At 38.7% G+C, this 15,123-nt stretch overlaps 1 protein-coding gene across 5 annotated transcripts in view; it reads right to left on the minus strand.

The window, feature by feature from the left end:
* ARHGAP24 (Rho GTPase activating protein 24) overlaps positions 1–15,123 on the minus strand; it is a 512,696-nt gene that overhangs the window by 54,724 nt on the left and 442,849 nt on the right. The window contains exon 1 of one of the 5 annotated variants that reach the window (XM_042935995.1): positions 9,356–14,207. The exons of the other annotated variants lie outside the window; for them this stretch is intronic. Coding sequence (XP_042791929.1) covers positions 9,356–9,470 — 115 coding nt within the window. The 5' untranslated portion in view covers positions 9,471–14,207. Of the gene's footprint in view, positions 1–9,355; positions 14,208–15,123 lie in introns of those variants that run through there. 5 annotated transcript variants of the gene reach the window in all.

Consider the following 15,123-nt stretch of genomic DNA (forward strand, 5'->3'; position numbering starts at 1 on the left):
TAGTAAAAAATTATGGAACCAAGATTTCTTCAAGGCTGTTGGATTTCAGAGCCATTCTGTATCTATTACACAATACTGCACTGTGTGTATAATAGCTGAAAAATGAGTTATTGAGGAAAAATCTTGCTATTTACCAGCTTTCTGACCTAAATTTCTGTCATCACACGAGGAGGAGTGATTTCTGCTGAGAAAAATGCAAATTTTGAAGAAGGTCAGGAAAAAAAAAATGGAGGGGAAAACTCTGAACATCTTGTGTGTTCTGTCCAAGGAAATTATTTCCTCTATGTAGAGATCTAAGACTATTTAGCAATATAATATGCAAAAGAGTTAAAGCATATAAATGATAGATACATATACTCAGAGATTTCTGTGGAAAAACAATCGTTTTCTGCTGTAAATCTGGTGTTGCAAAGAATTAGGAAATGGTTATAATAGACATATGCTTCCCATTTTGTGGCATTGAAAATAGAATGTCCCAAACATCTGTCTTACAATGGTAGATGTAAATCAATGTTGTCTATGAGCATGTTGTTTTGTGTGGAAAGTTAGAGAACATTTTTTAAGCTGTTTTGTTTAAGACTTTTAGTGAAGAAACAGCGAAACTTCAAATTTTAAGATTAACAAGACAGCACAAATGTCACAAGACTATCTCCAACTAGCAGCACAGGGAAAAGGACACATTGACTAGTAGATGATTAACAGGAATATACCTTGTTTTTTGAGTCATGCAAACAGTTCTAGCTATGTTCATTTAAATTCCTAAGAAGGTTTTACAGTCCCTGACAAAACCATCCCTGGAATTTCTGGGTGATAAAGGTACATCATGTGTACTTCTCTTGGAAATACATTGATGGTGTCATGAAGGATCACCAAGGAGGTGACTTTTCACTGGACTGAGAAAGTAAATTACACAGGTGATTTTATTACACCTGTGAGAAGCTGTTCCAACTGGAGAGAGAAAGAGAGAGAGGAGAGGGAGAGAAAGAGAGACAGAGAGAGAGAGGGAGAGAGATATCTAAATCTCCTTCAGGATGTGTGAGGTTCCTCCTTTATGTGATATATATACTCTTTATCTAGAGGCAGCTTGTGAAGTTACTGAGTGTGATAAGGTAAATATATTCAAATTCCACTCATCTTAAAAATGAATAAGCAAACACAAGGCCAAACCTTCTTGGACCTTCTGTACCTTGAAATAATTTATTATTTTTGCTCCTTGATTCCCAGTTAAGTTGTAACTCTGGCTCCATTTCGCCACTTTCTATCTTTTTGCCAACCTATTGCAATTTGGACTCTGACATTGTCATTCTACTAAAAGAGCTTTTTATATAGTCACCAACAACTTTCTAGTTGCCAAAGTACTGAAAGCCAGATTTATTTTTTATATTACTTTATGCCTCACTTCCTTTAAAATGGTCAATGCCACTCTTCTCTTATTCTTCTCATGTGTTACATAACTCTTGCCTTCCAGAATACTCTTATCAATCTCCTTCTTGACTATGCTACTTGCTACACACTTATCATAAATCTATTTGTCCTCTGGGTTCTGTCCTCAGCCCTATTTTTCTCTATTTGACACAACTTCTTTGCTTGACATTTAATCTCACTGTCTACCAATTATTCCCAGATTTGTATCTCAATTTGGGCTGCTCTTGTGACCCTTAGCATTGGATTTCTAAGTGCCCATGAGATACCTCAACATGGGTATCTCAAAACATCCCCAAACTCAGAATTTCTTAAACAAAGTCACCTTTTCTTGAAAACCTGCTCTATTTCCTATAATCCTGATTTTGGTTATCAGTTCCAGTTATCCCCCCAAACATTTGAAGTTCCATCTGAGAGTCAACCTAGATTCCTCCTTCCTTCCTGATACCAATTGAATCACCACATGGGTCCCTTCCAAACTCACTGCCACTACTTTAGGCCAGATCTTTAATATTTCTTTTTTTTTTCAATATATTAAATTTATTGTCAAATTGGTTTCCACACAACACCCAGTGCTCATCCCAAAAGGTTCCCTCCTCAATACCCATCACCTACCCTCCTCTCCCTCCCACCCCCCATCACCCCTCAGTTTGTTCTCAGTTTTTAACAGTCTCTTATGCTTTGGCTCTCTCCCACTCTAACCTCTTTTTTTTTCCTTCCCCTCCCCCATGGGTTTCTGTTAAGTTTCTCAGGATCCACATAAGAGTGAAAACATATGGTATCTGTCTTTCTCTGTATGGCTTATTTCACTTAGCATCACACTCTCCAGTTCCATCCACGTTGCTACAAAGGGCCATATTTCGTTCTTTCTCATTGCCACGTAGTACTCCATTGTGTATATAAACCACAATTTCTTTATCCATTCATCAGTTGATGGACATTTAGGCTCTTTCCATAATTTGGCTATTGTTGAGAGTGCTGCTATAAACATTGGGGTACAAGTGCCCCTATGCATCAGTACTCCTGTATCCCTTGGGTAAATTCCTAGTAATATTTCTTAATTGAGTTCGAAGAGCAGTGTACTCATTTCAGGCAAGTGCTGCCATGATGATCTTCATAACATTTAAATTGGATCATGACATTTCTTTGCTTTATGTCTTCCCTTGGTGCCCATTGGCCAACCAAACCCTTTTCCATGAAATACCAAGTCTCCACAATCTGAACTCTGCTTCTTTATCCACCATTCAATCAACAAATGTTTAGGTAGCACCCACTGTGTGACAGACACTGGCCATATCCACCTTAATTTCTACTGCTTGCTCACGAACAACATGCTGGACTATTAGCTGTTTCCTAAATGCAATATAACTTATCATATCTTCAGGCATCCTTACGGAAGGTAGATTTTGCCATCATGAGTCAGCCTAGGGAAACTTATTCTGTAAACCTTTCTTTTTTCCCTTCCTTCTTCACTCTGAGTACAAAAAGACTCAATATTCTACCAAACATTCACTGGTTATTATAGATTTGGACCTCCTTGGATTACAAGTTTTCTATCCATGTAAGATTTTTTGATTACTTAGAAGGTATTGGCAACAGACTGAGGTAAACTTTGGCTGTCTTTGTTTCTCAGTTCTGGACTAAATTGAATGACTTTTATTTTGATTTGTCTATATATCATGGTTGAATGTTCACTTTTAAATGAAAATTGTTATAAACCTGCTGATACCAAGACTTATTCTGCAGCAGGATTGCAGTAAGCAGGATAAGTAAAAGCAAATTCTCTATATGGCTTAATTATCTCTAGGAAGAAAAGGGTGGAAATCGGAAAAAATCACTGACAGCAGGGAATTTGAGTAATAACTGAAAAGTTGTTTAACTTCTGGCTTTTCATCAGCACACCACAACTTTTTTTGTTTTGTTTTGTTTTCAGGATTTTATAGATATCAGTGCCACAGCCTGAGAATTACTGATGAATGTCATTTTACATTGGAATTATTCACTCATTTCCATCACTGAGCAAGTGTTTTGTTTTAATGCACACATTAATTTCACAGACATTTATGGAGCCCTCCATCCTTACCCACTTTGGTATTAAGTTCCAGGGACATAAACAAGAGAGTTGTCTGTGTGTCTTAGTGCAGTCAGGCTGCTGTTACAGAACAGTCAGTAGCTTATACACTGTCTGAGTAGTTTTTACACAACCGAAATTTATTTCTCACAGTTCTGGAGGCTGGAAGTCTGAGATCAGACCAGTACAGTTGGGTTCTGGGGACAGCCCTCTTCTGGGTTGCAAACTATCCATTTCTGGTTGCATTCTCAAGTGACAGCATAGGAAGGAGCAAAAGAGCTCTCTGGAGCCCTTTTACCAAGCAAGGCACTGATCCTATTCATAAGAGTGCCACTCTCACAACCAAATTACTTCCTAATACCATTTGGTTTTCAACACAGGAATTTAGAGGGGACACACAACTCTGCCTACTCAACTCCAGAATCACTTGGTACATGCTCCATAAAATTTTGATATTATGAATTAATGAGCTAAGTCATTTATACACAATCAAAATAAAAGACATCCAATTTAGTCCAGAACTAGGAAACAAAGAGCCAAAGTTTACTTCAGTCTGTCGCCAACACTTTCTAAGTAACCAAAAAATCTTATATGGATAGTAAACTTGTAATCCAAGGAGGTCTGAGTCTATAATAACCAGCGAATGTTTGGTACAATTTTTTTTAAATTTTTTTTAATGTTTATTCATTTTTGAGAGACAGACAGAGACAGAGTGTTAGCAGGGGAGGGACAGAGAGATAGGGAGACACAGAATCCAAAGCAGGTTCCAGGCTCTGAGCTGTCAGCATAGAGCCTGATGTGGGGCTCGAACTCACAAATCCTGAGATCATGACCTAAGCTGAAGTCGAATGATTAACCAACTGAGCCACCCAGGTGTCCCATAGAATCATGACTCTTTTTGTAGTCAGAGTGGAGAAGGAAGGGGAAAAAGAAAGACTTAGAAAACCTAAGTGTAATAATGTCAGCATAGTGGCCCAGTGGCCTAGATCTCACACCAGTAGACCAAGACATGCAATTTACATGTATTTTCTTATTTGACCACTCACACGTATTCTGCAAGGAGACTTCCCTTCTACAAACTGATTCAGAGATGCTAGGTGACCTGAGGACACACATCTAAAAAGTGGCAGGTCTAGGGATACAAACACAGGTCTGTACCATTCTAAAAGTCTTCCTTTTACACTATGTTACATTAATTCAATGTAGTCATTTTTTTTTCCCATAGGCATACTGACCACTTTCTTAGGATGATATGGAGAAAATGTCTCAATCTGATTTCTATCTAGATTATTAAATCTGATTTTATATAGTGCAGATGAATCACTGCCATTCCAGATAAGACCATGGTCCGTCTTTTGTTCATGAACTCCTCAGCCTTTATGTATGATTTGTTGTAGTGCTTATCACAGAGTAATTATTTATGTTCCTTTATCTCCAAGGAGTATGTGAACTCATAGATTCAAGGCAACCTTTTTGCCTACTCAACTCCAGAATAACTTGGTACATGCTCCATAAAATTTTGATATCATGAATTAATGAGCTAACTCATTCATAGCACCATTTAAAATTATACAGATTTAGATAGCAGCATTCTCTTGGACAAATCAATTTCCATAAATGAGATTACAATATATACAACATACAATAAACTTCAAAGAAAATGTTGGTTTTATTCATAACCATGACAAAGACAGCCTATTTTAATTCATTATTGCTTATGGACCTATAGGAAAAGATACATAATAATACTGTACTTCACCAATTTGCAAGAAACCTTGAATCCTTAATTGAATAGGCCTATTGCCATTCTTTACTCTGGGAAGAAGTAAACAAATCTATGTCTATGTCTACGTCTATGTGTAGCTCTATCTCCATCTATCTCTATCTCTATCATCTATTTATCATCTATCTTTTACCACTAATGTGTATAAAGCACTTTAAAAAAATATTCACTTATTTATTATTTTGAGAGAAAGAGAGCACAAGCAGGGGAGGGGCAGAGAGAGAGAATCCCGAGTAGGGTCCATGATATCAGCACAGAGCCTGAAGCAGGCTCAAACCCACGAACTGTGAGATCATGACCTGAGCTGAAATCAAGAGTTGGATGCTTAACTGACTGAGCCACCCAGGCACCCCTAAATGTGTATAAAGCACTTCAAGATGGCTAGGAAGATAAGGCAGTCAGGTGGCAGCATTTAAGAAATATACAGGTTACACAGAAGGCTTGGGTCAATAAAGAAGGCTTGATGAAGAAATAAGACCCAGCAATGTCTAGAAGGAAGTACAAAGTTTGAACAGACAGCAGAGAGAGAGAGTGTCATAGCATAATGAAAAAAAAGCAAAGGCCTGGCACAGGATATATGTTTAGGAAGAAAGAGTGGGACAGTCTGGGGAATTGGGAGTTTATTCTCCCAGGAATAGATGGATGTGGTTATAAGGCCTTGATAATTACATGAAACAGTTAGGAGTTCCTCCTGGGAGCAATAGGGACGCATCAAAATGTTTGAGGGGTGCCTGGGTGCCTTAGTTAGTTAAGTGTCTGACTCTTGGTCTCGGCTCAGGTCATGAATTGGAATTTTCTCTCTGTCTTCTCCTGCTCTCTCTCTCTGAAAATAAATAAATAAACTTAAAAAAAATGTTTGAGTTGTAGGACGATGTTTGAGAGTACTATTTCAGGAATACCAACTGGTCAATGCTTTACAAATAGCCTGTGTGTTGTAGGAATTTGTGAAGAACATTAGGTTGGAAACAAGTGAGGATGGATGCTGTCTTGAAGAGCCACTTCTTAGGTTGAAATAAGTTGTGCGCATGAAGCAATAAAGGCACAGAGAACTCAGGTGAAGGAAACATAAAAGGAGCTGGAAGTCTATGAAGAAGGAAGAAGCAACAGTTTCATGACCAGTAACTGGTTACGGTGTAGGGGAAAGCTCTAGATAATTAATGATAACTTATCTCTAAGACAGAGCAACTCAGGAAATCAAACACACAAACAAAAACAAGATATAGTTAGAGTTTCCTCCAGTGTGTCCCATGAGCATAACATCCTTAAACTAGCTAGCTGCCCTATTGTGACTAGAAATTAACACTAACATTCAGGAACCAAAGTAGTTGGTAATCAAAAGGTTGCTTACGCTGCTTTGCGTATCACACATTAGTCTTACAGAGGTAAAAAAAAAAAAAAAAAATTACATACATAGTTTCAAAATCAACAGGATAAAAAAACATTGTAACCATTATCTCTCCAGAACATAAATCCAAAGCACTGCTATCCCCCAGCATCCTGCCTAATAGATGTTTATCAGTTCCTACATTTTTAAAACCACTGGGAAAGCATTTTCAGTGATCTTTATTAGTACCCAGACAAAGAAATGGAGAGATGAAAAGGACAGTAAGGGACCAAAGGGGTCTGGAAGAGAAAGCAACCTTGAGAATTTAGTTACAGCCTGCCCAGCATGCAGGCTCCATTATCACCAGGCCTCTGGAAACTTTAACTCAACTCCACACTTCATTCAAGGGCATTTCTAAAGCTGCGAGTCTTCTCTGCTGTTGGCCTACCCCTGACAACGGTAAAAAAAATATGCTTTAAATGTGGATCAGGAAAAGCAGACACATCAGCATTCTTTGCTTCTGGGTGCTTTTCCATGAATCATGCACTCCCCCTTTTACTTTCATTGAAATAACTTAAGCTGATGCTCTCCAACAGGCTTGGTTGAGGAACGCAGAAACAGGTCCACTTCTCCAACTACTTGAGTGCCCAGGGGATTAAACAAAGCACAAAAGAACACTCTCTTCTTAAGGTAGCATGGTTTAGGGACCCAGGATTGAAAGAGAAGTTCATTCTTTTCCATGCAGGACCTTAAACAAAGATGTAAACCCCTCCCTCCCCCCCTTCCCCCCCCCACCCCCACCCAGTGAGTCACGCCACTGCAGGCTGGAGTGATTAGTGCTGCACACACAGAAGCAGCTTCTCTCCCAGAGCCTCTCTGCATAATTGTCGTCCTGCAGCCAGGGAACAAGAGGCTGGTGTGCCGCTGGCTCTGGCTAAAAGGGAAGGAAACTTAAAACGGCTTGATGCTTCCTGTTCCTCCCCTCCTTTATGGTTCTGACAGAAACCAGAATACAGTTTTGTAAATTAGAAATCTGTTAATCCTTGACTCACATGCTAAACATTCCTCAGGTTACTAAGACTTTGCATAGAAAAGGACAATGGTTTAAAATTAACCCACAGGAGATGACAGATAGATAGAACCCACTCCTGTGGGTGCCATTTGCCAGCCCATGGGGATTCTCTTTGCAGGCAATGCCTTCCCTTGTTGGGAAGAGGGCATGATCAGCAGTCTTAGTCAGGATCCTTGAAGATAGGCTATACTCCACTATTGGAGAGGAGGTGGAGAAAGGTCAAAAACATCTTGCCATGTGCTTCAAAGATATATTAATTGCCCCCAGAACATCTCATGTTACAAATGAGCAGCAATAGGCTGGAAAAGTAGACTTTCTCTGTGAGTTTGGATAAACTCAATTTAGTTGCTGAGAGCAGGAAGAGCTAGAAAATGAGAACATGTCCTTAAGCAATTACTCCCTAGCTTTTCTCAGTTTCTATTGTTATCAAATTCTCTGTCAATGATGCAGTCTTAACAGTAACCTTGAAATCTCTATAGATCTATAAAATATGAGACAAGTATCTCTCAATTACCTTTGTGGATGAGAGAGGAATATAAATGAATACCTGAATTCCTTGCTAATAATGTATGATAATGATCATAGGCAGATCTCAAGTGCTCAAAGGGAAGGACTCAGAAAGAACAAGGTTTAATCTTAAAAGTTCCTGCTATATTTTGCTTTACACAAGCGTTTTTTTCTTACTTTGTTTTCTTCTCTCTTCTGTTGGTTACTAAGTAGAAAGGGTTAATAGGTAGCAGATCAAAGAAAAAAGGGAGAAAGAACTTTAGATGTTACTCATGTCTGCTCCTGATTAAATTATTAGCTTACTATATATGACATTAAATTATAATTACCTATTTCAGTTTAAATAATCACCTCATTTAATTATTCCACTTTTAAAGCAAAAGGTCATTTAAAACTATTTTGATGCAGAAATGTTTTCTAAAAGCATTTTATTTTACCTATGAGTACTCTTTAACTCCCTCTGCACAAATCAATTCTGAAATTCTTAGCCTCTTTTATTGATCAGAAATTGTTAAATATTTTCCCACTTCTTGTACCTGATAGCTCCTATCTTTGGCCTCTCCCAATGCTGCCTTTTGATATATTTGGAAAGTCAAGGTGACTCCTATTTCTAATCAGTGTTAGTCAATATGGTTGAAAGGCTCCTGAAAAGGGGTCACTACAGATCATCTGATTATTAAAATTTTCTCAGCAGGGGAGGTGAGGCAAGCACAGGCAGCCAGAACCAAAGCAATGTGATGGGAGTAGAGAACAAGGGCCTGAGAGGGATCGATTTCAAGAAGTAACAACATGGCTGCTTGGTTTGGGGCTGAGAACAGCCCATGGTAGCCTTGGCCCCTCCTCTCAGAATGGCCAGGCAGGCTTGCTTGGTTTTCCATCAGTCAAGGTGATCCCTATAGGACTATCATTCTTTAAGCCCCACCTATCTGGCCCATTCACCGTCATAAACAGATCAATACGAACCTTGAAAAATAAATATAGACAAGCAGAGACACAGATAAATCACTCCTGTACAGTTCTAAGCTCTCGACAAGCAGAGACATACATAAATCACTCTTGTACAGTTCTAAGCTCTTGGTTTTCAAAGTCCCATTTTATCTGAACATAAACTGACCTTAAAGCACCACAGAATATTTGTATATTTTTTAAATGGACATTAACAGATCATCTACCTACCTTTCCGAAAACTAAAACACCGTTTGATTCTTCTGTATGTAGTTTTAGGAATGAACGGAGTTGACGCTAAGGCACCTGAGGGGCGTCCCCCAGTATTTCGGTCTTCAGGCATCATACAGGCCCGAAGTTCTGAATCAGTTCCAGGCTTCCTTTAAAACCTGCCTCTGTGTGATACCCCACGGCCACTCCTTCTCATGTTTATTTGTTAGGGCTGAAGTGCTGATTCCTAGAACTTGAAGGCTTTGATCATCCAGGTCCCAGATCAGGGATAAGTTACCACCTCTCATTTACTTCTCTTTTGGCAAAAACTTCCTTTTCTCTTGCCTAATCCAAGGAGCTTTAAGATTTGGGTGTTTTGTTTTAAGTTTCTGCAGACATTCCAAAATGTCACAGCAAAAAGAACTGCAGCCAGCCGCACCTTCCATTCAAACAGCAGGAATTGTTTTGTTTTGTTTTGTTGTTTTTGTTTTTTGGTTTTTTTTTTTGTTTGTTTTTTGGTTTTTTTTTATTAAGAACTGTCTTCTCAGCTGGAACTGAGGGGACTGAGATTCCTCTGGAAAGGTCAGCAAATAGTCATGTGCAAGGGGAATAAAAGGAACAATGACAAAAAGGCCCCTGAGGAATACTTCAGGACGGTCCTTGCTGGCTCCTTTCATCTGAGCGAAAGGGGAAGCAAATAATGGCACCTTCTCCAGAAAGCATTTCAGTGCATGATAGGTTCTTTTCAAAGGACTCCCCTGTTCCTTTTACAGCACCCCTCATCCTTTGATGCTCTCTGCAGGCTTCTCCCTTTTCCCGTCTGTCTTCAAACTCCCAGGGCTCCCGAGGGAATCGCCACGTCAGGACAGTTGAGTGCCCATTCCAAGCAGCCTCCTCGGATCCGTGGTGGAGGCAGCTCTGCAGGGAGCCTCTCCTCCCCCTCCTCCTGCTCCGTCTCCCCTTTTCTGAATGAGGGCTGGGCGGGAGCTGGCACAGCCTCGGCTGCCTCCGTCACCGTGGCTGCGACCGCCTTCAGTGCCCGCCGGTCACATGCAGCAGGTGCAGTCACAACAGTATGAGGGGAGGAGGGAGAATGCCACACAGCCTGTGAACCCCTTTCTTCTTCGTCTGACTTGGTATTGACTTCTCTGCCCTTGTCTGTGCAGCTCCTTGAGAGCTGGCTGCCTCAGCCCCTCCAGAAATCAAACAGCACCAAACCAACCCCAAGGGGGTGAACTTGCGCCCCCTCCTTCCTGCATTTATTCTCTTCCTATACAAGACTTTTTCAGAGATTTTCCGACTGAATCTATTTGTGAGTGCTGATTTAAATGTGCATATCACTAAAACATATGTGTCTGTACTGGTACGTACGTGTGTGTCTGAAATAGAAAAATATTCTCAATCTGGTAACAGAGAACTTGCAGGTACAATTATCATAAAACAAGTCAACTCAACTCATGTGTGTGTGTGTTTATACATATTTATACATACATATATTTCTCTGGTTACGGTTTGAAAACCAATCCTGTTTTCAACTTTCTCCTCTGCTCTTGGTGTGCACCCTCTCCACCCCAGACCCCATGTCTACCCATACTCTCAATCCCACCCACTGAACAATTTACTCACTGAGTTAATCATTCATCCACCTGGCTGTTCCATGAGCAGATGTGGAATGCTAGTGCTTTAACCCCAACTGACCCCCAAAGGTCTCTGCGTGCCTTTCTAGCCATTTGACAGGAACACTACAAAACTGAGGATACTACAAAGGTACTCCCTTTAGAAAAATCATTACTCTGACCAGCATGACCAGATTGGTTATGGTTTCTCACTGAAGGAATCATTAGTGGTTATTTCTTTCCTATGTTTCACACTTGTTTTTCCCTTCAGCGTCACTGCTACTAGAAAAATAAGGAAGCACACAGTGTAACTCAGTATAAACAAGACAGTGACAATGCCAGACTGGGAAACACCTCGCCAGCCGCAAACTTCACTGACCTGAGTACTGGCATGGAGCGAACACATGTAACCCCAGGACTCTGGAGCTGGAACGAATCGCAGTTAAAATGGTTTTGTCTAATTTTCTTATTTCACAAACAAGGAAACTGAAAGTCCGGGGTAAATACCCCTTATCCAAGATCACACAGCTGTCTATGTCAGAGGCAAGACCACATTGTTTCCTAATTAACCCCTGCTTGACTGCATGCCAGTTATTCATCATGTGGATTATTCACATTCAGTACTTTTACTGCATCGATGGGTCTCTGACTCAACTTTTTTTGTAAGGAGACAGAAATACAGGAGGAACCTAATTTTGTTAGTAGCTAAACTTAGGCAAACCACTCAGACCTAATGAACACTCAATGGATTCACACTCTTCCTAGATCCTGCGCTTGGTACTTCCATATATATTACCCCCAAAACAATGGAAAATAATTGTAAAACAACAACAACAACAACAACAAAACTGTAAAAAAAGTAAACAAACAAGCAAAACAAAACCCTTAAACTTTCCCAAAGCTAAATAAATATTTCAACATCCTAACTTTTGGATTTAACTTTTAGGCAGAAACCAAATGCCTCTCAGCATTACCAATGGGGAAGCAACTGTTTACAATTGGTTTTAAGCCGATAACACAAAGCTGAAGTATCTAGATTCAATACTGAATTTTGTTATCAGGTTAGGTTGTTAAGTGAATGTTCACTCCCATTTCCATTGGTTCCCTTTTCTTATCTGATTATCTGTTTTAGGTTTTCTTTATTAAATAAAAAGAAAAGACCTGTAGTTCCAAAGCCATGATTTTCACATAATAGTTTTTCATTTCTAAGAGACTGAAAGTTTGGCAACCTCCTTGGGTCTCCTATTTTTAATAAAATGTCTTATTATTGTAATGGTAAAAACGGAATATTTTACATATCTATGCAGCCTGAACAAAAATTAGCTTAGGTGTCTCATGAAAAACTTTAACTTTTTAAAACATATGTTGTGAAACGGCAGTATAGGTAATGCAATGCCCTTTTTAAAATAAACACATTAAAAATGTATCCAAAGGTGGTATACAAAAATTATAAATCAGAGTGATACGTCACCTTCCAAATGTCTTTACAGATACCATTTAATCAGTGACCATAGCAATATTTAAATGTTGGGAGGGAGATTAGAATCTATGAAGTCTTTGTTCAGGATTAACAGGCTTGGGTTCTGTAATTTAGGGAGGAGAGATATATTTTCTTATGAAAGGCAATTACAGCAGTTGAGGATATTTTTAACAGCTTTTCTGAAATATAATTCACATATCATAGAATTTATCCATTTCAAGTGTACAATTCAATGATTTCCACCATATTCACAGATACATACAACCATCAACAGTTTTAGAATATTTTCATCACCTCAAAAAGAGATCCCACATCGTGGGCTATCACCCATCCCCTCCAACATTCCTATCCCAGCACTAAGTGACCATTAATCTCCTGTCTGTGTCTCGCTTTCCCTGTTCTGTATTTTCATATGAACAGAATCATATGCTATGTAGCCTTTTGTGACTGGCTTCTTCTACTTAGCATGATGTTTTCAAGGTTTATTCACATTGTAGCATGTAGTAGTACCTTATTCCTTTTTTAATGACTGCATAATAATCCCTGGTGTAGATATACTACACGGACATTTGGGTGTTCCCACTTTTTGGCTGTTAGCAATAATGCTGCTATAAATATTCATGTACAAGCTTCTGTGTGGACATATGTTTTCATTTCTCTTGGGTATATATCTATCGAGGGGTGCTGGTCATATGATACTTCTGCATTTAATTGATTGAGGAACTGCCAGACTCTTTTCCAAAGCAGCTGTACCATTTGACAGTCCGATTAGCAACATAGGAGCCATTTGATTTCTTCACATCCTCATCGATACTTATTATTGGACTTTTTGACTCTAGCCATCTTAGTGGGCATTAAGTGTTATCTCATTGTGATTTTGATTTGCATTTCCCAGATGACTAATGACTGAGCATTTTTTCATGTGCTTTTTGGCCATTTGCATGTTTTCCTTGGAGAAATGTTTATTCAGATTCTTTGCTCATCTTTTAATGGAGTCAAACTGATTCCAATTTTTAATTTCTCTTTAATACTGAGTTGTAAGAGTTCATTATAAGTTCTGGATCCAAGTTCATTATTAGATATATGATCCGGAAATACCTACCTCCTCCCAATCTGTTGGTTACATTTTCAGTTTCTTGGTGATATCAATTCAGGTATTTTTGAAGGACTTGAAAAAACATATTTACTTTAATTATTACAATTTAATTTTTGTTTTGTTTTGTTTTCATGTACCAGTAAGTACCAGTGCAAGTTTTATTATCAGAAAGGCATGGGCTTGTGATTGTGGGTTTGTTAATCCCACAGTAGAGGTAATAGGTCACACTATTGCACAAGAAAGCAGGAGGAAGCCCACAAGCCAGAGGCCATGGGTTGTCTTCCTAGTTCTGTTATTCATAGTGTGGCTGACATTTGTCAAGTTACTCACCCTACCTGGGTCCCAATGACCTAATCCACAAAATGAGGCACTGAACTGAAACAGTGGTTTTAAAATATTCTTTATCAGTAAAAAACATATTTTCAATGAAATGTTAAGTGGACTCCTAATAGATAAGATAGATAAAAGAGTTTCCAGTTATATAAATGTGTTTGAAACTCAAATTTTTAGTATTTCTTTAAAATTCAATCAAAGAGCAGGGAGGGGGTATGTTAATACAAACATTTGAAACCCTAGATTATAGGTGACAGTTGTGATCTTTTATCAATGTCAATATTCAGTTTGGTTCTATATTCTGTATTATCTTTTAAAAATTCTAATGTTCAGTTAAATCACAAAGGATTTATTGTAAAGTAAATGAGTACTTTAAAAGCTTGTCTTGCAATCTCATAACACTCTTCAGTTAAACAAAAAGGGTAGAAATTTTTTTATAGGAGCATTGTTTCTATGGTAAGTGTTCTATGCTAAAATATAGGTCTTTACAAGTAAATTTCAATCAAGCACTTATGAAATCCCTGAAGCTCATTCCATAAGATAAGGTACAGTAGTCCCTTGTTATCCATGGGAAACATGTTCCAAGACTCCCAGTGGATGGATGCCTGAACTTTACACATGCTATGTTATTTACTATAGATACATACTCATGATAAAGTTTGATTTAAAAATTGAGCACAGTGAGAGATTAAAAATAATTAACAATAAAATAGAATAATTATAACAATAGTGTAATAAAGGTGGTTGCTTCCTCTCAAAATATCTTGTACTGTACTCACCCTTCTTGCGATGATGTGAGATGGTAAAATGCCTATGTGATAAGATGAAGTGGGGTGAATGACATAAGTACCGTGACACACTATTAGGCTACTATTGACCTTCTGACAATAGGTCAGAAGGAGTATTATCTGCTTCTGGACAGTGGTAGGCCACGAATAACTAAAAACTATGGAAAGTGAAACTGCAGATGAGGGGGACTACTGTATATAAACCTATCAACTACTAGAGCATCCCTTCCAAGTTCATAAATTTGAAGACTTACATACAGCTCAGAGCTGTTGTCTAGTCCCACTGGGGTAACTTCTGGGAATCCTGGGCTGGTGGGAACTCCTGTGGCCACTGATTTGATAAAGCTAATTGGATCTCATTCATTTCTCTTAAGAGAGGGACAGATGGACGAGGAAGAAAGGGAAAGAATAGCACACTTGATGGATATAATCCCTGAACAAAAATACCTCCTTCAGCAGATATTAAGGGAATCCCT

Source organism: Panthera leo, chromosome B1, assembly GCF_018350215.1.
Source record: "Panthera leo isolate Ple1 chromosome B1, P.leo_Ple1_pat1.1, whole genome shotgun sequence".
NCBI classification, from domain to species: Eukaryota; Metazoa; Chordata; class Mammalia; order Carnivora; family Felidae; genus Panthera; species Panthera leo.